Here is a 25,010-nt window from a genome sequence, read left to right on the forward strand (position 1 = left end):
TTTTTTTGGTATGCTCTGCTTATTTTTTTTCTTCGCATGGAATCCACAGGGCAGGAGAAGCAGACCAAGAAAGACTTGGAGACGTGACCTGGAAGATGACACCAAGAAGATCAGATACACCTGGGGACAGTAGGAGAGACTAGCCAAGGACAGCTGCTAGGAAAGCTCTTATCAGCGGCCTATGTCCCAGGAGGGGCGACAGGCAAACCTAACCTAACCTCTGCTTCTTTTGGGCCGGAATAGTAGTATCCCAGGTCTTCAGTACGCTTATGTGATTTCCATATTTTATAATCCTTTTTATTTCGAAGGCGGACCTTATACTGTCGATGTAAGAGGAGCTTGTCTATAGCAATCGGTAAACGTTGATTACATTTTGTTACATGCATTATAGCTATGAGTGACTTCACAAACATAGTGGCTAATAGATGTGGATCTGCCAAAAAAGTTAACCTACCACTTTGGTCTAACCCTAACCCTCAAGGTTGCGTCCGTGCATGAAATTGGAACTGTGGCGGGGCTTAACGTTTAGCACTAGTGGCCTGGCTTATCTGGTCTACTCATACATTTCCTGACCAAATCTAGTATCCTGTCACGGATAATGTAGTGAAACAAATATCTACTAGCTTAGTCATGCAATTTTCTTGTCCTAGTGTGACCTTTGACCCCCGTGTCCATATTTTGATTTACGGCTTAGTGTTCTGCCAACATGAAAAAAAAAAGGAATTTTAACAACTATTTTAGACACTCATATACCAGGCGTTAAGAAATTATCCACTAGCATTCAGAATTGTATATTGGGTTTTAATACAGACTCTAAAACCATTAGTTCATTTTAAACAACTACTAGACTTCTAATTGTCTAGAGCAGATGTTTATTTTTCTTAGTTTGAGATTTTTAAAAAAAAACCAATCTGGCAAAGCAGTAATGCATATAGACCAGGGAAAAGAAAAATTCCAAAGCTTCTATCCTAGATGCAGGTACAAGTTTATTATATTTTAAAGCAATAGAAGACATAGGCCTAATTAATAAAAATTCAGTTTATTAATTATATCCTTATTCTTACATAACATTGACTTTAAAACAATATATATGTATAGATATATAAAAATGTCATAAAATCTTAATTTTTTTTTCATACATAAAATAAATGCACATATCTGACAAAAACTGGATTAAATTCTTTTTTAAATCAACATTAAAAAAAAAATAATTTAAGTGATTAAAAAGAAATTATGATATTCTATATGGTCCACTATTAATAGATTACCATTAATTGATTACTAGACATTGACAAAATAAATACTGTTATAGTACAGTAAAAGACAATGGTCAGTTAGTGGGGGGTGGGGTGCTGTTCCACTTTGATCTTTGTAGTCTTATTTTACTCTTCCACTCTTAAGGGGGTAGGCTCCAGAAAAACAACAACTTCTAAACTAATAAGCTTTACTTATTCATTTGTGTATATCTAAGTTAGGGTACTTAAAGAAAATATTTACATTCATTAAGGACTCTTCTGAAAGTATGCTTGCCATTAATGCTAAATTGAAAGGTATTTCTCCATACACACTTCTGAAAATTCAAATAATAGCCAGCTGACTCTAGCAGAGTTGTTAAAAGAAGGATCAATGATTATATGATCAATATATATGTTAGTTTTTTTCAAGATGGCTGGAGGTTCCACGGCGACTGTATGTTAAAAAGAGTCCCTGATGCATGCAAATATTTTCCCATTAGTACCATAACCTAGATAGACACACATAAAAAAACAAAGGCTTATTACTTAAAAAGTTTTTTTTCCTTAACGTCTGAACTGTCATAAGTTCTAAGGCCAGTTTTGGTTTGTGCTGAAAAATAAACTTCTAATAAAAACATTCTTCCCATTCACCATGGTATCCACAGCCAGATTGATAACAACATTAAAAGTCTAAGTTAAGAGCAGCGAATGCCCTTTGCCGTCTGTCGTAGTGCTGATACAGCAGCAAATGCTGCACCTTGGCCACTTCCATCCTTGGCCAAAATCATTTTTACCTGAAATAAATTTTTTTGGTTTTATTGAATAATTTACATAAGAATAAAGTTAAAAATAAAAAAATAGTTTGAAATCATCACATGTATTTCATATCTTATATGGTTTTTGCTTACAATAGTGTTGTAATTAATGAGATATATAAAATTAAAGATACCTTTGTCTGTGGACTAAACTTATCAAACACCTCCATCATGCTGTTGTGGAACTTTGGGTGTTTTTCATAAAGGGAGCCATCAATTCCTATAGTTACTTCAGGTAGTCTTACATAGTTGATGAGGACAGACATGGCTGAAGAAATACAAACAAATACATGTATAACTATTTTATAATAAGTCAATTTTAGAGGATAAAAAATATAATATATTATAATTTAAAGGATAAAAATATTTACTTATACGATGAAAAAAAATTTTTTTGGTCAAAATATGCCAGATGGAATTTTAATACATATGTCATATCTAGGATGTAATATTGAGCTCAGTCGAAGTTTAAGCTGAGATTTGTGAAAAAGGTACCACATTGATGGAACTGAGCTTGGAGGAGTTAATATTGCAACAGCTGAGCCCCAGGACTTATATATCACAGACAGAAAAAAAGCTCATAGATATTCTTTAAAACTGCACATCCAGAAATATGTGCATCGGAAAAAGGCACAATGGAAAAAAGCGCACAAAATTATACACAACAGAAAAAGCGCAAACCGAAAAAAAACCGCAAACAGAAATTTGCGCTCATAGAAATTTTTTTCTAAATGTGCATTTTGCTCTTTGCATATTTTTCTGTTTGTGCATTTTCTGTGTGCACTTTTTTATGCTGCACATTTTTCCCGCTTTTTTCCCCCTTTGCGCTTTTTCCCGTGCATCTTTCTGGTCACCCAATTCTACATCTGACCATTAGCAAAGACAGTGCTGTACTAGAAACATGAGAAGATTTGTAATTAGATGGAGGCAGAGTATTGAATAATTCCAACTTAGTGGAGTAAACAACACAACACAAGGGTCATAAGAGAGGCTGGTAAGTTGGTATACATCAAATGTACTGTAAATTTAAGTTGGGTCTAAGTTTTTCAGTATATTTGGTTTAATCAAATAGTGGGCTCACAGAGGATCAAGATAAAAAGATATGTGTTAAGAAATAACAAAATGGGTTGGATTTCTTGCATTTTCAATTCACAAAGATTACTGGTTATTGTATGGTCTGTGCACAGGGGATTTCACTCACAATACAAATGAGGAGTGGGGAGTTGAAGAAAGTTTGTTTATAAAGACAGCATAATTAGGTACCCAGCATTATTTGGGTGAGCCAGATTACCAGCAGCTATGATGAATGCTAATCTGTAAGAAATAAACTCACAAACATCTCTCACAAGACTCAGTCTAATTAAGTACCCAGCATTAGTTGGGTGAACCAACTTACCAGCAGCTATGATGTAGGCTCCTCTATATGAAATAAACTCACACACTTTTCTCACAAGACTCAGCTTAATTATGTACCCAGCATTAGTTGGGTGAGTGAACTTACCAGCAGCTATGATGTAGGCTCCTATATAAAATACTCACACACTCCTCTCACAAGGCTCAGCCCAATTAAATACCCAGCATTAGTTGGGTGAGTCAACTTACCAGCAGCTATGATGTAGACTCCTCTATATGAAATAAACTCACACACTTCTCTCACAAGACTCAGCCCAATTAAGTACCCAGCACTAGTTGGGTGATTGAACTTACCAGCAGCTATGATGTAGGCTCCTCTATATGAAATAAACTCACACACTTCTCTCACAATGGCAATGTCTTCTTCTGTAGCCACAGAATCTAGGTCAAATTTCTTCAAAACATTTTTTGTGTTGGTTGTGGAATCACCTACATCACTGTAAAAAAAAATTTGTAAAATTATATTTTGAAAGTAATAAAAAAGTATACATGATATAGTAATTAAAACAGAATAATATTTCTGTATACAGAAGTTTGAAAGACCACTGACATAAACAAAACTAACTTAGCTGTTAATTTAAAGCTCGATTTTGAAAAATTTATTTTTATAGTGTTGATGATTTCACAATTTTAGTCTTAGCATTGGTACCACTAAATTTAAAATGTTTTAATTACAATTTTTATTTAATTTTCAAATTAAGCATTTAAATAATTTGAACATAGTTTGTTTATTTGAAAATAGTTTATTTTAAAAAACACACATTCAGTAAGTCAATAGTGTTGCAGTATTTGTCAAATATCATAAAAATAAATTAAGTCAAATAAATTAAGTCCCATAATTCCCATAGACCCAGCAGGGGTTACCTCTCCACAGATGTAACATGGGAGGTTGTAAACTCCCATCTCCCATCCACCAACTTCCCTCCCTGGCCATTGAAAAGTGTCCCATCTTTGATTAGCCTGACCAAAACCAGACGCACAAACTCACCCAGGTACATTCCAGAGAAAGATTTCTCAAACCTGAAAATATATTAACAAATAATCTGATTACAATGTGTAGACAAAAAAGTTAATAAAAAGTCTAGTGACAATTTAAGCACAATTTCCTTATGTTATCCATAACAATTTTTAATTTTTTGTGACCGAACGAAAGGATATTTTTTTGGGCTAAAACCTACACGATGCTCAGTTTAAATTAAAAATATCATCCTAGGCCTACACGATGCTCAGTTTAAAAATTCTTAATTAATTTTTTGTGACCAAACGAAAGGATATTTTTGAAAACTTTCTTCGGCAATATTGTTCTAAATTATGGCAGGAATCGATTGGTAAATGTTTCAAGTCACTAAGTGGTCTGGTTGCCGAGATATGGGCCAAAAACTGCATTTTTTCGAGGTTTTTTGGCTTTTCCGGGAAATCCAGGAAGGAATTCCGGGAATTTTTTTGGCCCACAATCATCCTCGGAACTTGCTTAACATATTTGCTTTTGGAACTAGTCCTCGATATTGCTTCGTTGAGGAGGAGATATGACTTAAAGCTGCGGACACACATCCATCCATCCATTTATTCATTCATCCATCCAGAAATGACGAGTTAATAATCGCAATTGTCCGTATGGAAATTGCGCTTAAAAGTGTACTCTAACCAAATGATGCATAGAAATATTTTATTATTGTTATCTCTGCTTTGAAATTACTGTGTAATCAACACTATGCCCAGCGCAATATGCCCAGCATTATATACCTTGCCACTTTTAATTTTCCCAACTTTAGGCATCTACTCATTACAACTGGCTGGAATCAGAGACATTCTCTAGACTAAGTCCAGGATCCAATTAAAATTTTTTAGCGCATGAGTTTAAAATAATTGAAAACTTAACAATTCTGTGTATTCCTGTACCAAACAGACTGGACCCCAGGGAATGAAACTCAAAACTTTTAGGATTGCAATCTCACTTTACACTATTTAACACCTCATTCCAAAATTTAAGATTTCAATTTGAGATAATAAAACTCATAAAATGTGAAGATGATGAACAGGATTTAATTTTTAGTAACCTTAAATATCATACCATGTCCTGTAACATGCTATTGGAATATAAATTTACTTTGGTAAGACAACCCTAACAATTTTCCTAACAGTTATTCTGATTCTGTTTAAATAACGTCACTAAGACTTGCATTTAAAATTGTATATTTCCTACTGACGTAAAAGATCCTGGATGATTTGAGAATTTGTCAATTTCTTTCTCGTATTCACTCCTGTGGAAATCCATACATCCACTGTCTCCTGTTGACCCCAGTTCAACATTCACAATTACCTGGATTAGGATTAGTGTTAGGTAGGATGTTAAAATTAATAAATATTTATTTGAATTTAAATTAAAAAGGAATATTCATTCTGGGGTTAGGAGGCGGGGAAGTGGAAGATAATGATTTAGATAATGCAATGTTACTGCTCTGTGTTTATTACTCTATTGCTTTTTATTACCATGCTTTTATGTGAAAAAAGGCCCCCTTGCCTACTGTTGTTACTGTTATTGAATAAATTTGAGTAAAAGACTAAGTCATGTATGCCAAATCTGGTTAGGAAACTGGCCAGGATTTTATATCAGTATGAACAAGGTACTATAGCCATATCCAGATTTTATTTGGTTTTGACAAGCTGCTTTAAAAATGTTAAACATTGATGGAACAAAAGAAATAACTATATTCTAAGACAAAAGAGAATAAATCTTTAAAATTAAACATAAAATTTTTAAATTCTAAAATATTCTTACATGTTTAGGGTCCTCATAGTCTCCTGTCCATTTTTCAATATCTGTAATGTTTTCTACAAAAGCTGCATTACACCCAGTGCCTAAGGATATAGTAGTAAAGAACTTCAGTAAAAATAATGCTCTATTTTCATATAATTTATAATTGATTTATTGAATACTAGCAATACTCAACAGCTATAAAAGCTTACAACAACTAGGAATCCCAACATAATATAGCAATACTAAGGCATAATATATTATTATTATTATGACTACTCTAATGAAACTTGCCTTTCTTCATCATAAAAATAAAATACATTTCTAAAAAATATCTGCAAGAGAGGAAATTCTTACCTAGAATGAGCCCAACTCTGCATTTTTTATCCAGGTAGTTTCCAGCCATCAGAGTGCTTACTGTATCACTCATGACAACCACTATGTCCACAGGGAGGTCCTGTTAAAAATAAACACAGGAAATCTTTTATAAACAGAGATGAGAAAATGTAAAGTACAGCAATCACAAACAATATAGACACATGAGTAAGCAAATAATATTTTTTTAAATTTATAATGTTTGACGTTTAAAATTATTTAATATATACTTGGCAGTAGAGTTAAAGTAAGATCCCTCTTGAGACGTAGCAATCCATTTGGCAAATGAAGTAGAGTTCATGTTTCTTGACCTCGACACATGGAGGGATGTGGTAAGCAGTATGCCTTTACTTTCCCTAACATGAGTTAGGTACTCATCAGAGCTGGGTGGATTCAGAGACATTCCGCTGATGAAACCAGATTCGAACTCGAGACTTTTGGGTTAGCAGTCTAGTGCTCTACCACCAGACCATGCCTTCCCTTGGTAATAGAGTAGTACATAAAAATAAGTGTGACCTTGGCTTTCCTCTGGATGGCAGCCTCCAGCATGGCAACTGGATCTTCCCCAACACCATCTGGACATTTGAATGTTTTAGTCCAGGTCAAGAGGATGCTTTTGTTCAATTCAAGTTGTGTGGATGGGAATGAAAAAGTGAAACCTGGAATACAAGGGACAAAAAGATTTTAAAATTCTAAAAATCAAGCAAAAAATTATTTATTGCCTGTAATTAACGTAACAGAAATAAAATCAAAGAATTAAACTGGTTTTTTTATAACTATTTCCAACAAATAGTTAACCCATCTTGTCATATAATGGATAGATAATTGTATTTTAAATCCTTGAAATGTCTAAATAATTTTTTTTTTATATATAGAGGAAAAGAACGAACTATTACCAAAATAAATTTAATCTCATAATAAAGGTTCTCAAAAACTATTGAATATTCAACAAAACACAACATATAAGGTGTGATATGAAAACAAATTTAAGCATATAATCCTAACTCTAAATAATTTTGTTTAATAAAAAATAATGTTAAAAAATGTTTGAGATAATAAATCTAAACAATTTTAGTTTTTGATCACCTGATCCTCCAAAATTAGGAATAGTTAACCCTCCAAAATATTTGGTATTAGATAATCTTATTAAAAAAAATGACAAATAAATATAAAAAACAGAAGAAAAATAGTCTACTATCACACCAGTCGAACTCTAGATAATTTTATATCATGACAAACTAATTTTCTTACCCAATGGAATCTTTTTCTCTGAATTTGCCAGCCCTTGTTTGATAAGAAAATCTTGAATACTTTCAGCAATAAAATCAAAAACCTGCAGAAAAAAATTATTTTGTTAGACACTTTACTGTCCTTTATTTTAATGTATTATGACTTGCCAGATATGAATGCACCCAATTGGATGTGCTTGTGAGAGTACAGCACAGAAATGTCATTATTTCTGAGGGTCATATCAATTTACTCATCTAATTTTTAAAATTTAAACATAGAAAGACTTGGAAGGCTTTACCTCCAGACTAAGAGTCTTGATATAATATATTTTCAAATAGTTTTTAAATTATAGAGACAGATTTTTAAATAATGCCCAGACCAAGTATTTGCTATCTATCAGAGTTTCTTCCAGGCATCTCACCCCCTCCCCCCCCCCCCCCCCACGAGAGAAAAAAGTCTGGAAGAAACAATGCTATCTACTCTCTTATTATCAAGTGTTATTTTACTATCCGTTTCTTAGGCCCAAGATATTATTATGATATGTTCCTAAACTTTATATTTCCAAAATAAATAAACGAACAATGTTTTTTTGGAACATAATAATGACATGAAGATAATTATCTATTCAGAATGTTGTTTTTTTAAAATGTAGAAATGCATAGGAATGATTGTTAATTAATTGATTAATTGAATAAGGTCAGTATTTAAATTCATTGACAATCAGTAAAACTGGGTATTAACTTAGTGGTCCAAAAAGTTCACATAGTAAATATAATATCTACACTTTTGGTAAAATAAGCCTATTCTCCATGACAGAATTTTTTATCAGAAGATTCCATATAAACTTTAAAACAGAACATGAAGATTGAATTGGAAAATGAACACATACACAATTAGGGTTGTAAAGGTTTAAATTTTTTCAGGTATTAGCTTTTATAAGTACATTCAGGACTTTTTGTTTTAAAAAGTGATGGGATATGTGACAAGCTCAAAGAGAGACAACTCCATTAAAGGCCACTAACCCCAGCAGAAGGTCCACTCAGAGTTTCGTCAGTCAGTTCGTAGTACTGTGTTGTTGTGTCTGCAACTCCATCTTTAAATCTGACTAGAACCACACGGAAGTTGGTACCTCCAAGATCTAGACCCAGGTAGTCTCCCTGCTCTGATGGAAAAAATTAGACAATTTTAACTTTCATTTAAAAATTCAAACTATTGTTACGAAGTTTGTCAAGGGACCCTAAATTGCACCTAGAAAGTCAAACTTTTATGACAGACATATAAAATTTGTATTGGTTACTTATACAACAATGAATCATTTAAATATATTACTGGAAATAAACAATGAAACAAACTACCTGTCCCATCAAGTAAAATTCTGATAAATGTGTTCATCATTAAAAGATCAGACTTTTTTCTGATGTTTTCATCTGGGCTGTTAGCTAGATGCATTTGTTCTTTGAATTCATTCATAAGTTTTTCTAGAATCTCATCAGTCAGGCTGAGTGGCTTCAGTACTTGTTCCAGCTAATTAAAACATTTAATTAAAGCTTATTAAAACATTTAATTACAGCTAATTAAAACATTTAATTAAAGCTTATTAATGGATTTAAAATTCCAGCTAATTTAAACATTCAAAAATTTAAGTCCAATTAATATTTAAAAGTTACTAAAACAAATCTTTAAATTATCTTTTAACTAGAAATTTAATAAAATTGTTGATTTGCTCATTAAGGTTAAGTGTGTTAAGAAAGGCAGGAGTTTTAGAGTGTAGTAAGATAGTCCCTGTTAAATTTTTCATGTAATAAAGGTGTGTACAGAATAGCACCCTATCACACCACAGGACTGGCAAATTGAACCTGGGCTAAGTAAAGTAAAAAAGGTAAAAAAAAAAGTAAAGTTCCCCTTACATATTTGACAACAAGAAGTAAAGTTCATCTGTTCCTTGACCACAGCATATGAAGAGATGGAGTCGTCAGAACTATACACAGCTGCCTTTACTTTCCCTAATGTGCATCAGGTACCCAACAGAGCTGGGTGAACTCAGATTATCCTACATACTTGACCCCAAGATCTGAACTCAAAACATTTGGGTTAGCAGTCGAGATCTCTACCACTCGACCACGCTGTCCCTTCAATGACATAGTGACTTAAGTTAAAGATTTGCAATCTGTGAATAATTTGGTAATTTTATCATCACTACATCTGCTTGTGTAGACAAAAACACCCATTCTGGTAATAATGTTTGTAGCATCTATTGTGGATATATAATTTATTCATACAGTGGAAATAAATTCGCTGAGTGCTCTAAAATTTCTTCACAAATATTCAAAACTACATTACAATGGAGCTCCGCCTAATATATCAACACTTTTCCTGGGTGTTATCTATTTATCTTAGCCAAGCACATATTTGTCAAGTTTCTTCTTGTGGTCTTATCATTACAGTTAGCCAACTCCAGCAGTGTATGTGCCAAAGATAACTATATGGCTCTCTATGATAAAAAACAAAAAATTAGTCCTTTCAAAAAGGAAAAAAATTACCTGGTTCCATTTTTCCTGACTTAGGAGTTTAGCGGTATTGAGCTTGGAATTTCTACCCTCAAAACTCATTTTAAATGGTTACGTCTGAAAAAACAACAAAATTAAAATTTCATTGAAAAAGGCAGCAAATATTGTTATATATAAACAAATAAACTATAAGTGGTGGTTGTAAGAACACCAGTAAGATGTATCCAAGTTATTTTTTGTGTGCATTAGTTAAAGATTCTGCTGTTTCTATGGTAGTATCACTAAAGAAACACTTTCCCTTATCCTAATCACTGTATCTAGGCTAAAAAATTCACAAAGAACTTTCAAAATGTGTATTGTCAAAATAGCTATTACAGGGAGCATCAAACGTTATACCTCCCCTAAAATGGCATCACACATCAACTTATTTACACCTACATCCCAAATACAATATACATATTAACAATGATTTCTTTCAAAAATATTAATTGGATTCGGTCATGATCAAGTATATTGATCAATTTTAGTTACAATTTCTCAAGCCTTTAAAAATGCAAAGTAACTTATAAAATTCAGTGACAGACAGCCAATTTAAAAAAAAAAAGCTTATGCCAAACTCCGAGGGAGGAGGGGGCTTGGACTTTAAAGATGATAATCTGAAAAAAAGGAGCAGGAAGTTGAAACTTTAAGAAGGGTATTTTCTATATAAATTTTGTTTTTAGTCCAGGAGGGGGGGATAAGTGGAGCAGTGCCCCCCCCCCCCCCTCTCCTCCTCCCTGCCTTAAAGAACCACTGGATGGTTATAAAAGTGACCACACCATTTCATATCTTATAAAATCATGTTTGAAAGTGAATGTTGATAGAGCTCCATAAATATGACAAAATGAAATCGCTTTGAAAAAAAATGACAATTTGTTGTGTTATTTTATTAGGGGAGGGGGGTCTGTTTTTTTGTGTTAATCACCACAAATAGTGACAATGGGAGGTAAAAAAAACCAATGTAATATTGTTTATGGATGCCCAAAGCCCTAATGCAAGCAAGACAAGCTTTTGAGAATTTTATTATGCCTAGCAAATAACTATGGGCAGTCACAACTCAGAAAAGAGGGGGGGGGGGGGGGGGGTGGGCAGTCCATACCAGAAAGTTTAACTGTTGTAGGAGGGGGTGGGGGTGACACCTTCACATTTAGGCTAACTTGCTATTTCTTACATTTGAAAGCAAACACAAAATAACTGTATGTCTTACTTAATATTATTAATAATAATACTAGACTCTAGATCTAGATTCTAGATCTGGCAATATTAATATAATAATAAGCCAGAAAAAAAAATTATTAAGACATAGTTCTGACATAGAGATCTAGATTCTCTAGATCTAATTAAATTTTAAAAATTAAGAATCTAGATAGTCTAGGTAAAAAAGAGAGTAGATCTAGAAATAAAGTTTTGGCTACACTACACTATATACTATATACACTATAAAAGTGAAGATCTACTATACTAGACTTAAGATCTAGATCTATATAGTATATATAGATAGTACTATATAGATAGTACTATCATAGTAGGCCTATGGCTATAATATAGATTTAAATAAATCAATAAGGGACTTAACTCTTAACTAACTGGACTAATATAATTAGCCTATATTTTTTATTTATTAAGAACGACTATCTTACTATGATATTACTATCTATCTCTACATTATCTAAAATCATTAAAATTAGTAACCTTTCCTGGAATCGAAAAACACGGGTGATTGTTTTTAAGCGTCTACGTGTAGACTACCGTGTCTGAACTATTTTTGTGTGTGTTGTTAGCTACCCTTTCCTACAGCCTTATGCTTTAGCCTGAATCTAGATTAATAGCGTATAGATTAAAATTTATTTAGACGTAGATCTACATCTAGACATTTAAAACTCAACCGAGATTGCACATTACTGCAACAAAACAGTAATTCCAGATCTAGTACACACACACATCACAGAAACAAAGTTATCTAGACTACTAGATTCTACGTGGCATAATTAAATTAGATTACGATATTTTAATTAGGCCAAGGGTGGCGAGGCTATTTATTATTATTAAAAAATTAAAAAAATATTGCCGATAGTTTGGTTTAATACACTAAACACTTCAGCAATTATTAAATAGATATTTAAACTAAAAGAACTTGAGATAATTTACATACAACACAAAAACAGTGTACCGTTTTGCTAAGCCAAAAGTAGAATTCTAGATCTAGACCATGGACCGACCCGGTGTAGACAGACAAAACATGGGAAAAAAAATAACTCTAATGAACTCGCCTTGATGTCAAGGTCGTGTTTTAGATAATAGGTCACGTGCATGGGGTCGAATGATAATGAAACGAATTGCATGTAGGCTTTCGCAGTGGCGGAAACATTTAAAATGCAGTCCCTCTCCCTCTCTGCAAATTCTTCAGGTTTCCTCTAGGTTGAGGGTAAAAACTCAATTTACAGGGTATTATTGACAGATAAATTAATTATAGATTGCTAAGATTAAGATGTTACATGAAGTTGAATGTATAGGCTACTTATAATGTTAAATGTTGCAACTCAAACATTGTGCACATCAACCACTTTTTAAAAAAAATCAAATTAGAATTTAATGATGTGATTGAACTGTGGCAACTTTGTAAGTTTTTAGCGCAATTTCCATACTGGACAATTACGAATATTAACTCGTCATTTCTGGATGAATGTGTGTCCGCAATGGATGTGTGTCCGCAGCTTTAAGTCGTATGACGTATATCCTCCTCAACGAAGCAATATCGAGGACTAGTTCCGAAAGCAAATATGTTAAGCAAGTTCCGAGGATGATTGTGGGCCAAAAAAAATTCCCGGAATTCCTTCCTGGATTTCCCAGAAAAGCCAAAAAACCTCGAAAAAATGCAGTTTTTTGATGGATGTGTCCGCAGCTTTAAGTCGTATCTCCTCCTCAACGAAGCAATATGGAGGACTAGTTCCGAAAGCAAATATGTTAAGCAAGTTCCGAGGATGATTGTGGGCCAAAAAAAATTCCCGGAATTCCTTCCTGGATTTCCCAGAAAAGCCAAAAAACCTCGAAAAAATGCAGTTTTTTGATGGATGTGTCCGCAGCTTTAAGTCGTATCTCCTCCTCAACGAAGCAATATGGAGGACTAGTTCCGAAAGCAAATATGTTAAGCAAGTTCCGAGGATGATTGTGGGCCAAAAAAAATTCCCGGAATTCCTTCCTGGATTTCCCAGAAAAGCCAAAAAACCTCGAAAAAATGCAGTTTTGGATGGATGTGTGTCCGCAGCTTTAAGTCGTATCTCCTCCTCAACGAAGCAATATCGAGGACTAGTTCCAAAAGCAAATATGTTAAGCAATTTTCGAGGATGATTGTGGGCCAAAAAAATTCCCGGAATTCCTTCCTGGATTTCCCAGAAAAGCCAAAAAAAAAAACCTCGAAAAAAATGCAGTTTTTGGCCCATATCTCGGCAACCAGACCACTTAGCGACTTGAAACATTTACCAATCGATTCCTGCCATAATTTAGAACAATATTGCCGAAGAAAGTTTTCAAAAATATCCTTTCGTTCGGTCACAAAAAATTAATTAAGAACAAATAAGTTTATATTTATAGGATGATATTTACTACTTTACTTTTTTAAACTGAGCATCGTGTAGGCCTACTCGTTAAAATAAAACTATTTCCGTTGATATAGGTTAATATAGTTGTCTTTATTTTTTACTTATTAATTCATACGTTATTTTTGTACCCTATTAAATAATAAATATTTTTTCTATTTTGTTTTGAATTATTAAAACCGCTTGTGTTGCATTATTTATTTGCTGAATATATGATTTATCTCGATTTAAAATTGTTATGGATAACATAAGGAAATTGCGCTTAAATTGTCACTAGACTTTTTATTAACTTGTTTTATGTACATTCACTGAAAAGGCAAAGGATTCCCAAGTTAACAGCTGTCTCACCCTAAGTTAACAGCTGTTTTCTCACATCACTTTCAAAGCTTATAGTTTGAAAACGTCCGAATACAATAAAATAAGAATTTTACATTCTTGTAATAGCTATGACACACATAGACCATCTCTAACACACACAGACAGACAGACACACACACGCACGCGCACACACGCCTAGATGAAGAATACAACATTTGAACCCCTCTCACCACAGTCAAATCTTGCCTATGTCACTGTGTCACTTAACACCTGTATGCATATAATAAAAGATGTCTGTAGTTATTGGCAGTATTGATATTGTTTTATACAACATCCCTATTACATATTTCTGCTAAACACTATACGACAATCCTAATAATAACTGAAATTTCATCTTTTTTTCACCAGTTATTTACAATTGTGGTTCTATTGCTGGCAGATTTTGAAAAAAACTTTTTTCCTGGCCATTGTTGAGCCAGATCATCTAGAGATTCCCATCGCTACACATGGTGTAGGGGCGAGAACAGGGTCCCAGAAATGTACACACCACCAGTGGGGTCACAAGAGTTTGAAAGGGGTGTGGGCCAGGGTTTTTTTTTATTAAATTTTTTTTTTCTATGGGAAGGGGTGTATATTTTCTATATCAATTTTATATTCTGGTTGTGGGTGGGAGGAGATGAAGGTACATGAAAGAAACACTGCGGGTGAAAAAAAAATTAAAGCTAATTACTAATTACAGACACTTTTAAGAAAAAAACTATACGGTAAGAAATTTAGCAGTTTTATTTTCTCAATGCTTTTGGGATATGATATAGATCTGAAAGTGTAGGATAAAAATATTACAGAGAAATAATCCAACCTTTACTTTAAAATCTCTGATGGCTATCCCTCTTATTTTAACCTTAATAAAAAAAAATTATGGTCGAAGGGAAACAAACATGAAATTTATTGACTGCATAGTTTAGCAGAGGTTATCTCGCTTAAATATTTAGAGTCAAATTTTGTTGAAAAAGTCTCATTTAAGAACATAGACACGTTTAATATTAACTGAATAGACTAGTAATTCATAATTTGTGATATCGACAGTACCAACGCTGCCACTGAAAATATTTCTTTAAAACACTATAAGTAGCTCGTTAAGGACGATAACCCCCCTCCCCCTCCGTCCGTTACAGTAAACCCCACTTAGTTACACCCCCCCCCCACAACGTTTAAAATCGTTTCAAACTAAATTATCTGCTATTATCACTATCACTACCACCCCCAACCCACCCCCACATGATCTGGTGAGCTGTGGTTCACTCTAAATGTTTACAAATCGTAGAGCCGGGTTTAGTGACGGCTATTAGGGGCAGAAAATTTAGTTTGAAACGATATTAAACTTACAGGAGGTAACTAAGAGGAGGCTGCTTTCACAAGGGGGGGGGGGTGTAGGGTAGGGGTTGGGGGAAGGGGGGGGGGTAGTGTTTTAAAGCAAATATTTTCAGTGGCAGCATTGGTACTGTCGAATTCACAAATTATGAATTACTGAAAAGTAGAAAATAAAACAACTAAATAGCGGCATATGATACGCCGCGGGTCGGCTCGTATTACTATCTAATATATAAAGCTCAGTTCTGTATGTAATGCATTTGTATGTCGTTGGAATTGTACGAATTTAAGTGTTAGAAAATTAGCGTGCGCATTTGTCTAAATTTATGAGCTAAAAAATTACCATTGAAAGTGTTGGGAAATCATTTTCATTTTTCAAATTACAGTAATAATTGTCGGCATGTTCATTAAACACAAGTTTAAAAAAAATATCATCTTTTACAAAAATTCTAATTATGTCTTTATTTAGTCCTATAGCACTTACTTCCCTTTGATAAATTAGGAAAACAAAATTACTTCCCTTTATAAAACCATTGCATTAGTCGAAAATAATTTACTTTTTAATTACTTTGTTTTGGTGTTGGGAAAAAAAATAATTACATAATTAGCGGGGATTGATCAAGTGCAAATGTTGTAGGTATTTTACGGATAAGCTTGGAGTATTAAAATTGTTCATCAAATTGAAACAGGCGCGTTCGTTTAAGTGAGTGCAAAAGACTATGAATAAGTTGGGGTACTATAGTCGTTCATTAAGCTAAAACAGGTGATTCCGCCCCGGGCGTTTATGTTCGCGTTAGTGTTGTCTTTGTGTTTAGGTGGGTTTGCGTTAGTGGTTGCGTTTTGATTTGGTTCGTTTTTGTTCTTTCTTTTTTCGTTTTTGTTTGTGTTTCTTTGTTTGGGTTTGTATTTGTGTTTTTGGTTGGTTTTGCGTTTGGATTTGGTTTGTTTTCGTTTGCTTTTTCGTTGTTTTTTTTTTGTTGGTATTGGTGTTTGTGGTTGGGTTTGTTGTTAGGTTTTTGTTTTCGTTTGCTTTTTTGTTTGTTTTTTCTTTGTGTTTGTATTGGTGTTTGTGGTTGTGGTTGGGTTTGTTGTTAGGTTTTTGTTTTCGTTTGTATTTGTAATTGTGTTAGCGTTATGTTTGCGTTTTGTTGTTTTGGTTGGTTGTGGTTTGGGTGGGCAATGCCGGGTTTAGGATGATTACTAAACACACAGGTAATGGTCTTTAACAGAAAGGTTTTTCACAGAAGCCAGAGCAGGGCCTGGCCGGGACGGCTAGTATTTATATAAACAGCAGCCATTTGTAAAATAGAGTGGCTTCCCCTGAATCTCGCGCTACAAGTTAAAAACGTAAACAAGATGGCTGCTTTAATAAATGAGCATTGTTGCATCTATTGGAAACATCGCTAGTCTTCATTTAATACGTAAAAGTTTTAATTCAATAGTTAGAACAGGTAGAATCTACAAACTTTTTGTATTTTTAAGGGCAGGTTAAACCCCCAAATTGAAATTTTAAATTTAGTTGTTAGGACTTTTTTGGGTAATCTATCGGTTTAGGTAGATCTAGATCTAGATCTACGTAAAATTAGTAAAATCGCCCGCGGCTATAAATGTACGAAAACGTTACCTCATTGTCAAGGCTTTAATAGAAGTATATATTGGGATATGTTTGTGTCAAATATTATTATATTATATTATAGATAAATGATTAATAAACCTAAATCAATGGCTAAATAATAATATATTTAATATATTTAATTATTTATTACTGAAAAGTTTTAATTCAATTGTTTAAAAACAGGTACATAAATGAAACAAGGAAACATTTTTGAATTTCTTAAAACATAAATCCTCATCAACATGTGAAATAATTATTAAAATTTAAGGAGTCACCTGTTTTTCACATTACAAGTCGCGGGCGATTTTACGTACCCAAACCGATAGATTACCCTTTTTTGAGTGATAAGGAAGTTGTAACTAACATAGATGTCTAGTATTTTAGTAATTAGTATGATAGTATCATAGTAGGCCTATATCTATATATATAATTCTCTTCTGGGAGACGTTAGAAAACAAGCTGCAAGCGCGCCTTGCAGTCCCCTCTCTTCCTCTCTATCACTACCACCCCCACATGGTCTGGTGAGCGGTGGTTCACTCTAAATGTTTACATTAATCATAGAGCCGGGTTTAGTGATGGCTATTATGGGCAGATAATTTAGTTTGAAACGATTTTAAACTTAGAGGAGGTAACTAAGAGGAGGGGGGGGGGGGGTATAGGGTAGGGTTGGGGGGAAAGGGGGGGGTAAAAGGTTTGGGGGAAAGGTAATCTATCGTTTTAGGTGCGTAAAATCCGCCCAGGCTAGTCATGTGAAAAAAGTTGCCTCATTGTTAAGGCTTTAATAGAAGTATATTACGATATATGAGCCGACCCGCTGCGTATCATACGCCGCTATTTAGTTGTTTTATTTTCTACTTTTCAGTAATTCATAATTTGTCAATTCGACAGTACCAACACTGCCACTGAAAATATTTGCTTTAAAACACTATCAGTAGCTCGTTAAGGACCATACCCCCCACCCCCCGTAAAAGTAAATTCCTCTTAGTTACCTCCCCTAAGTTTAAAAAATCATTTAAACTAAATTATCTGCCCGTAATAGGCGTCACTAAACCCGGCTCTACGATTGTATAGATTTAGCGTGAATCACAGCTCACCAGATCATGTAGGGGTGGGGGTGATAGGGAGCGTGCTTGCAGCTTGGTGTTTTCTGTCGTCTCCAAGAAAAAAATTATATATATAGATATTTGTCAAATATTATAGATAATAACTGAATAATAAAACAATGGCTAAATATATCAATATATGCCCGAAATTAACTACAGCAGTGTTTGCGAGCAAGATTTGCTATATAAACAGTGGCCATCTGTAAATTAGAGTGGTTTCCCCTGAATCTCTAACTATAATTAAGCCAAAAAATTTAAACAAGATGGCTGGTAAAATATATTACCTTGGTTACATCGGATGTAAACATTGCTAGATCTAGTCTTTATTTATTACTGAAAAGTTTTAATACATTTATTTAAAAACAGTTACATGAATGAAACTTTGAAACATTTATGTAGCTTTCAAAACATAAATCCTCCTAAAAATGTAAAACAATACATTTAATAAGTCACCCTTTTTTCACATTACTAGTCTCGGCTGATTTTTACGTACCTAAAACGATAGATTACCATTAAATATAGAAATTTTAGAAATTTTACACTTCACAGTAAAAAAAAATTGGTATAGACAATTATAGAGTACTATAGAGATCTAGATCTAGAAAACTAGATCCTAGTCTATATGTCAAGAGTTTTTTTCATGACATTTGGATTTAACTAGACTACCCGTCATCCCTTGGATAACTGGGTTTCGGGGGTCATCCATAAAAAAAACATCACGTCTGTCACTTATCGTCACAAAAAACCAGACCCCACATTCAAAAAGATGTTTTTTTATCTTTTAAAAACACCGATTTCGGACTATCCCTTCATATACTGACGTCACAGGTGAGACCTACTCAACTCTACTTCACCTGCCCAGTGTCCTGCCAAGTCTCAGACAACATGTTTTTATCGTTTAAAAAAAACGATTCCGGCCGAGCATGTATTTGACCACACTATCCCTTCATATGCTTAGGACAAAGAAACAGATGAACTCTACTTCACCTGCACTGTATCCCGCCAAGTTCAGATAGGCAACTTTATCATTCACCTCTAAAAAATAAAAAAAAATTAACATTGACGTGATGTTTCTAGAACCCATGTCACCCGCACGAAAGCCTATTACACTATCAACTTAGCTATTAAGACTCGTGACATCACTGATGTTTTTTTATGGTATACTTTAATACTTGAGTCTCCTTATGCAACTTGATTTACACACATAAATCTACATCTAAGTCTAGTAGTAGTAACCTTCAAATTAAATTTTATCTTAAATTAGCCAATTACATAGCTAAACAAACAAAGATTTATATAAAATAATGAAGGTCTAAATCTAATCTTTGAAATTTAATGTGGTTAAACTACCTATGAATAAATCAATAAATTAATTAACGTCTTTAAATAAATTTGTGATTAACAGTCTGTCTGAAAACAAAAATTGTTCTCTACTTACATACTATTTTACAGCACTCCACATAGCGTAGATCCTCTACAGTAGTCAATCAGACAAACAAAAAAATAAATATTCAAACATGTAAACAAACTTGAGTTTTAGAAGTATATAGATAGGCCTATAGTTAGAAATTCAAATTATGGTCAGGGCGTAGGCGTATGGACTATGGTAGGTACTAGATCTAGGTAGGGCTAGGATTTCTTTCACATTACTAAATGAAAATGATTACTAGATCTAGTACTAGCTGACAGTAGCTGTGGCCTATTTTAAAATAATTATAAGTACCTAAAACTAAAATTGATAGTTATTGTTTTTATTAGAATAGAATCTACCTTTAAATATGTAAATATAGGTTTTTAGGTAGGTAATAGACTTAAAGTTTTACAATATTTTATAACAAAGATCCTAAAATATTCAAAATATACTTATTTATGTTAATATTATTAATTAAAATTAATGCTTCTTTATCAACTCATAGCCCTTCTCGAAAATCTCATCAAGGCTTTTTAAAATTTAAAAACGATAAAATAACCGGACTATTAATAATTAATATAATAATTAAATATTTAATTAGGTAGAGGTATGAAAATTAAATTTTTGAGTATTTTATCTCTAAACCATATGAGTTTGTGGGCATTAAGCTTTCCATTGGTACTAAATTTATGAATCTAGCTTTATTAAGAGAAGAGGAATTTTTTTGTTCTATTTAATAAAGGTTGAACTAAAAGATCTCTTATATCTATATAAAATTCTAAAAAAAAATTAAGCAAGTCTAAAGTTAAGACATATATATTTAAACATTTTTATAAATGCAATCAATATATTTTCAAATAGTATTTTTAAATTGAGTTTTTTAATTAGGATTGTTTTTATTTCAGTTTTTTTCTGCAATAATTCATCAATCTAAAGCTATGGAAAACACAAAGGACACTAATGGTATAGTTTGGGAGAGTTCAATTATGGTTAAACAGGAATTGAGTGACGAAATCATAACATTTATGGACATGAAATCAGATGAAACATCAGCTATTTCAAGTTCAGACGAGTACAAACAAATATATCAACACTCTTTTTCAAATACTGAAGATATAAAGCAGAATGTATCAACACAATTTTCAACTGTTAAAGACAAATACTTGGAGGAAACAATGCCATTTTTAGCTTTAGAAGATACAAATCTTGATAAAACAAAGCCTTTGTTTAATTTAGAAGAGATGAAACAAGATAACCCAACATCATTTTCATCTTCTGAAGACATGAAACCAAATATATCAACAGCATTTTCAATGTTTGAAGATATAAAACCTGAGATATTAACAATTTCATCTTTAGAGAGTGAACAACAAAATGGTTTCAAAGTACAGCAACAACTTTCTTCCCCACCAGATTCAACTGATTTTAAAGAAAATTTAGCAGTTTTAAAATCAGATCTTCATAATGAATTAAAAGAACTCAAGTTATTGCATACAAAATTGATTGATAATCTCCCAACAGAATATCAGATCAATGTTATGATCAGTGAGGGTGAACAGATTAACAAAATAAACCTAGAACAGGTATACAATAAATCTAGTTTGTCTAAAACATCTACTACAAAGTCTAGTTTATCTACACATAAAAATGTTCATTTACCAGAGAGACCATATGAATGTGATGTGTGCCATAAAAAATTTAGGCTTAAACATAATTTATCAGCACATAAAAATGTTCATTTACCAGAGAGACCATATGAATGTGATGTGTGCCATAAAAAATTTAGGCTTAAACATAATTTATCAGCACATAAAAATATTCATTTACCAGAGAGACCATATGAATGTGATGTGTGTCACACAAAATTTAATTCTAAAGGTAATTTATCTTCACATAAAAATGTTCATTTACCAGAGAGACTATATGAATGTGATGTGTGTCATAAAAAATTTAATCATAAAAGTACTTTATCTACACATAAAAATATTCATTTACCACAGAGACCATATGAATGTGATGTGTGCCATAAAAAAATTAATTCTAAAGGTCATTTATCTACACATAAAAATATTCATTTACCAGAGAGACCATATGAATGTGATGTGTGTCACAAAAAATTTAATTCTAAAAGTCATTTATCTACACATAAAAATGTTCATTTACCAGAGAGACCATATGAATGTGATGTGTGTCACAAAAAATTTAATTCTAAAGGTCATTTATCTATACATAAATATATTCACCAGAGACCATATGAATGTGACATTTGTCATAAAAAGTTTGCTCGGAAGTCTAGATTATCTACACACATACACAAAATTTCACTCAGGACTTAAGCCACCTGAATATGTTGTTGGTCATTAAATTCTCTTTCACAAGGATCTTTAATTATCTGTATATAAAATTATTGCTTTTGTACTAATATCACATTGTGTAGGCTGAAAACCCACCATTAATGTTTGTCATACAGGATATAATACTCTTCATTCATAGTATTATTTGTCTTACAAAGTATTACTAATGATTAATATGCTATCTAGACATTTCACACAAAGGAAGAAAAACTACATGGAAAGAATGGATGTCATGAATCTCCATAGCACATTTATTATCTTGTACAAGGTGTTATGGCTAGCTTTGTTCAGGTTTTTATTGAAAAAAATGATGGCTAAATTCTTACCCATACAATAATACTAACCACTAATAAACACCAACATTTTATTATGTACCATTATAATTTGAATCATTGAAGTAATATTTACTCTATATTTTTCTATATTGAATATATTCCATTCTAAATTCTAAATTTTGTATAAATAATTATATAACCCATTAAGTTAATCATAATTATGATAATTGAAGTGAGCAACAAAATGTATTAATTAATGTAGCTGAAAATGATTAAACTTTTTAGACATAAGATACAATTTATTATTATGATCATTATTGATGTTTAAGTTATCATTTTTTTAAAGACAATAAATATTTTCAGCTATTAATTAATCAGAAAGCGTTTATTCCGTTTTATTAGGGTTATTATGATTGGATCGGCTGTTATGATATATAGATCTAGACCAATATATATATATATATATATATATATATATATATATATATATATATATAAATGAATGCATGGGTTTGTTTGTTAATTTGTCCTTATGGCATTACTACACCTTTCACCAATCGCCATCACACTTTGGGGAGTTGCTGAATAGGTTTCTTTCTGTGTTGAAAGAGGTGGGAAGAAGATTCAATTTCACAAGGGCGGCGCACCGGCAAGGTTTGATGCGATTTGTCTCTATAATACGGTATATAAAAAGTCTGATGCGGTTAGACACTGTTCATCCTAGTGCCATAAAACTTTGGGGAGTAAAACTCCAACAGGCGCAGCTCACTAAATTAAATCAGGCGCAAAGGCGCCTACGTTCGTGCGATGTATAAATTGGAGTCTTATAGTATTTTATCGAATGATATTGTTTGCTAAACTTTGCAATGACTGTCTTTCGCGATTAAAAAAAAATATATTTCGGCCAATTCTAATTGAATAAAATGTGAACGATTGTCTGTAGAGCATTGGGGTCGCGAATGGCTTTCTGGGGGGGGGGGGGGGCGCGAACTGGTAGACTAAACCCTAGCAATGAAAAGAAAAACAACAAATATTTAGAAATTAGAAGAAAATCTTAAATTCAGCTTTACTAACATCTCAGGAAATGAAATCAAGAAAAACTGCGTACTGTGCAAAGTTGATCTCAGCCATGGGTCTATGAAACCTTGAAAACTTAAACGTCATTTTGAGACGAGTCATTCGGTACACCAATAAACCGGGAGTGATCTCCCCTAAACTTTCTCGAATATTCTTATATAAAACAACAGGGGATGGGAACTCGGGCTATAGACATGATTTTTAATCCATTTTAAATACTTAAGTTTTAAAAATAGAATAAAATCTCGTAGACAAAAGAATTGCACACCAAGTGAACGCCAAATAAAAAAGTGCATAATAGTGCGCAATATTATTAGTACTTTAAAAATTTACATTAGTTTTTTGAGAAATCGGAAGTAGCGTAAATTACTACTTCCGGTCAACGGAAATTTCTCAAAATTTAACAGAAAGTAGAGAATTAGATCTTTTACTCACATGTGAAATTTCATTTATCTATCTGAAATAGTTCTGAAGTTATAGGCTTTTGAAAAATTCAAAGTAGAAAAAGTACCACTTCCGGTTATCGAAAATCGCGCAAAAGTTAATACGGATCTACGATTTTGATAAAATACTTATATATGAAATTCATCAACCTAGCTGTAACGGTACTCAAGTAATCGTGTTCACACACAGACAGACAGACATACGGACAGAATTGCAAAGCCCAGTTTTTCAGAATGGATTACGCATAAAACCTCTTAATTTTGATAAATCTGGATTGATAATTTTTGCCCGATTAAAATAATTCCTCTATACTTCGGATGTGATGAAGAACTGAGGTGTAATACGGTGAAAATTGTTAAAATTTCAAGACATTTTTTTGCACGATTACAATACTTTCTCTATACTTCGTATATAAGAGAAAGTAAAAAGACATGGAGCTCTTTCGTCGGCATGAAGTTAGTTGCAAATGTCAGAGACTTAATCGAACAAGTTTTCTAAAATGAGACACAGCATTAGTGAAAGCATCAAATGAAGTCGCGATAGAAATTGCTAAGCAAAAACAAAAAACAGTAGGATAAAATTTCATCAAACCCTGCATGTTGAAGATGGTGAAATTAATTCTTGGGGGTTCCAGTGCAATAAAGATGCAACAAGTATCTCTGTCTAATATACTATTCAACGGCTTATAGCAGCCATTTCCTTGGATGGTTATAGAACAAATTTTTAATGTAATCAAGCTTTCACCATTGTTTGATTTTCAAGTTGATGAATAAACAGATGTAAGTTCGTATTCGCAGTTGTTTGTCTTTGTAAAATATATTCGTTCAAATGATAGGAAAGAAGAGTTGCTTTTTAGTGAAAATATCATGGAGAAAATAAATACGTTTTTTAAAGCTGGATGATTAAAATGGGAAAACGTCTGTAGGACTTGTATGGATGGTGCGCTATCTATGTTTGGGTCAAAATCGGGCTTTTAGAAACTGATAAAAGATTTAGCTGCCTAACCCACGGGAAATCTACTGCACGATTCACCGGTATGCCCTCGCCAGTAAGACTCTTCAGACACCATTGCTAATA

At 32.9% G+C, this 25,010-nt stretch overlaps 2 protein-coding genes across 2 annotated transcripts; one reads left to right on the top strand and one right to left on the bottom strand.

The window, feature by feature from the left end:
- Positions 1–1,041: 1,041 nt before the first annotated feature.
- Positions 1,042–12,142, bottom strand: LOC131945229 (hexokinase-1). Its single transcript, XM_059306267.1, has 13 exons — positions 12,062–12,142; positions 10,364–10,447; positions 9,179–9,347; positions 8,846–8,985; positions 7,845–7,926; positions 7,110–7,252; positions 6,576–6,675; positions 6,243–6,322; positions 5,671–5,783; positions 4,328–4,483; positions 3,758–3,900; positions 2,185–2,318; positions 1,042–2,029 (listed from the first exon to the last, which is right to left on the bottom strand). Exons 2-13 carry the CDS (start codon positions 10,430–10,432, stop codon positions 1,931–1,933), a joined length of 1,428 nt encoding a protein of 475 aa, XP_059162250.1. The 5' UTR covers positions 10,433–10,447; positions 12,062–12,142; the 3' UTR covers positions 1,042–1,930.
- Positions 12,143–16,991: 4,849 nt separating this feature from the next.
- On the top strand, positions 16,992–22,306 carry LOC131945224 (zinc finger protein 558). The gene is made up of 2 exons (XM_059306261.1): positions 16,992–17,075; positions 20,689–22,306. The coding sequence occupies exon 2, from the start codon at positions 20,722–20,724 to the stop codon at positions 22,117–22,119; it is 1,398 nt and encodes a 465-aa protein (XP_059162244.1). The 5' UTR covers positions 16,992–17,075; positions 20,689–20,721; the 3' UTR covers positions 22,120–22,306.
- Positions 22,307–25,010: the final 2,704 nt, after the last annotated feature.

The sequence above is a fragment of the Physella acuta genome, unplaced genomic scaffold (genome assembly GCF_028476545.2).
Source record: "Physella acuta isolate Inbredline_101_S28 unplaced genomic scaffold, ASM2847654v3 ptg000532l, whole genome shotgun sequence".
NCBI lineage: Eukaryota > Metazoa > Mollusca > Gastropoda > Physidae > Physella > Physella acuta.

What these genes read in the sequence shown, in the direction of transcription:
- LOC131945229 (XM_059306267.1), bottom strand. Translation starts at nt 10,432, where the DNA reads ATGAGTTTTGAGGGTAGAAATTCCAAGCTCAATACCGCTAAACTCCTA. An exon ending in AGAGAAAAAGATTCCATTGG is followed by an intron (nt 7,253 to 7,844) that starts GTAAGAAAATTA and finishes CTTGTATTCCAG; the next exon opens with GTTTCACTTTTTCATTCCCA. An exon ending in AGCCTACATCATAGCTGCTG is followed by an intron (nt 2,319 to 3,757) that starts GTAAGTTCAATC and finishes GTATTTCTTCAG; the next exon opens with CCATGTCTGTCCTCATCAAC.
- LOC131945224 (XM_059306261.1), top strand. Translation starts at nt 20,722, where the DNA reads ATGGAAAACACAAAGGACACTAATGGTATAGTTTGGGAGAGTTCAATT.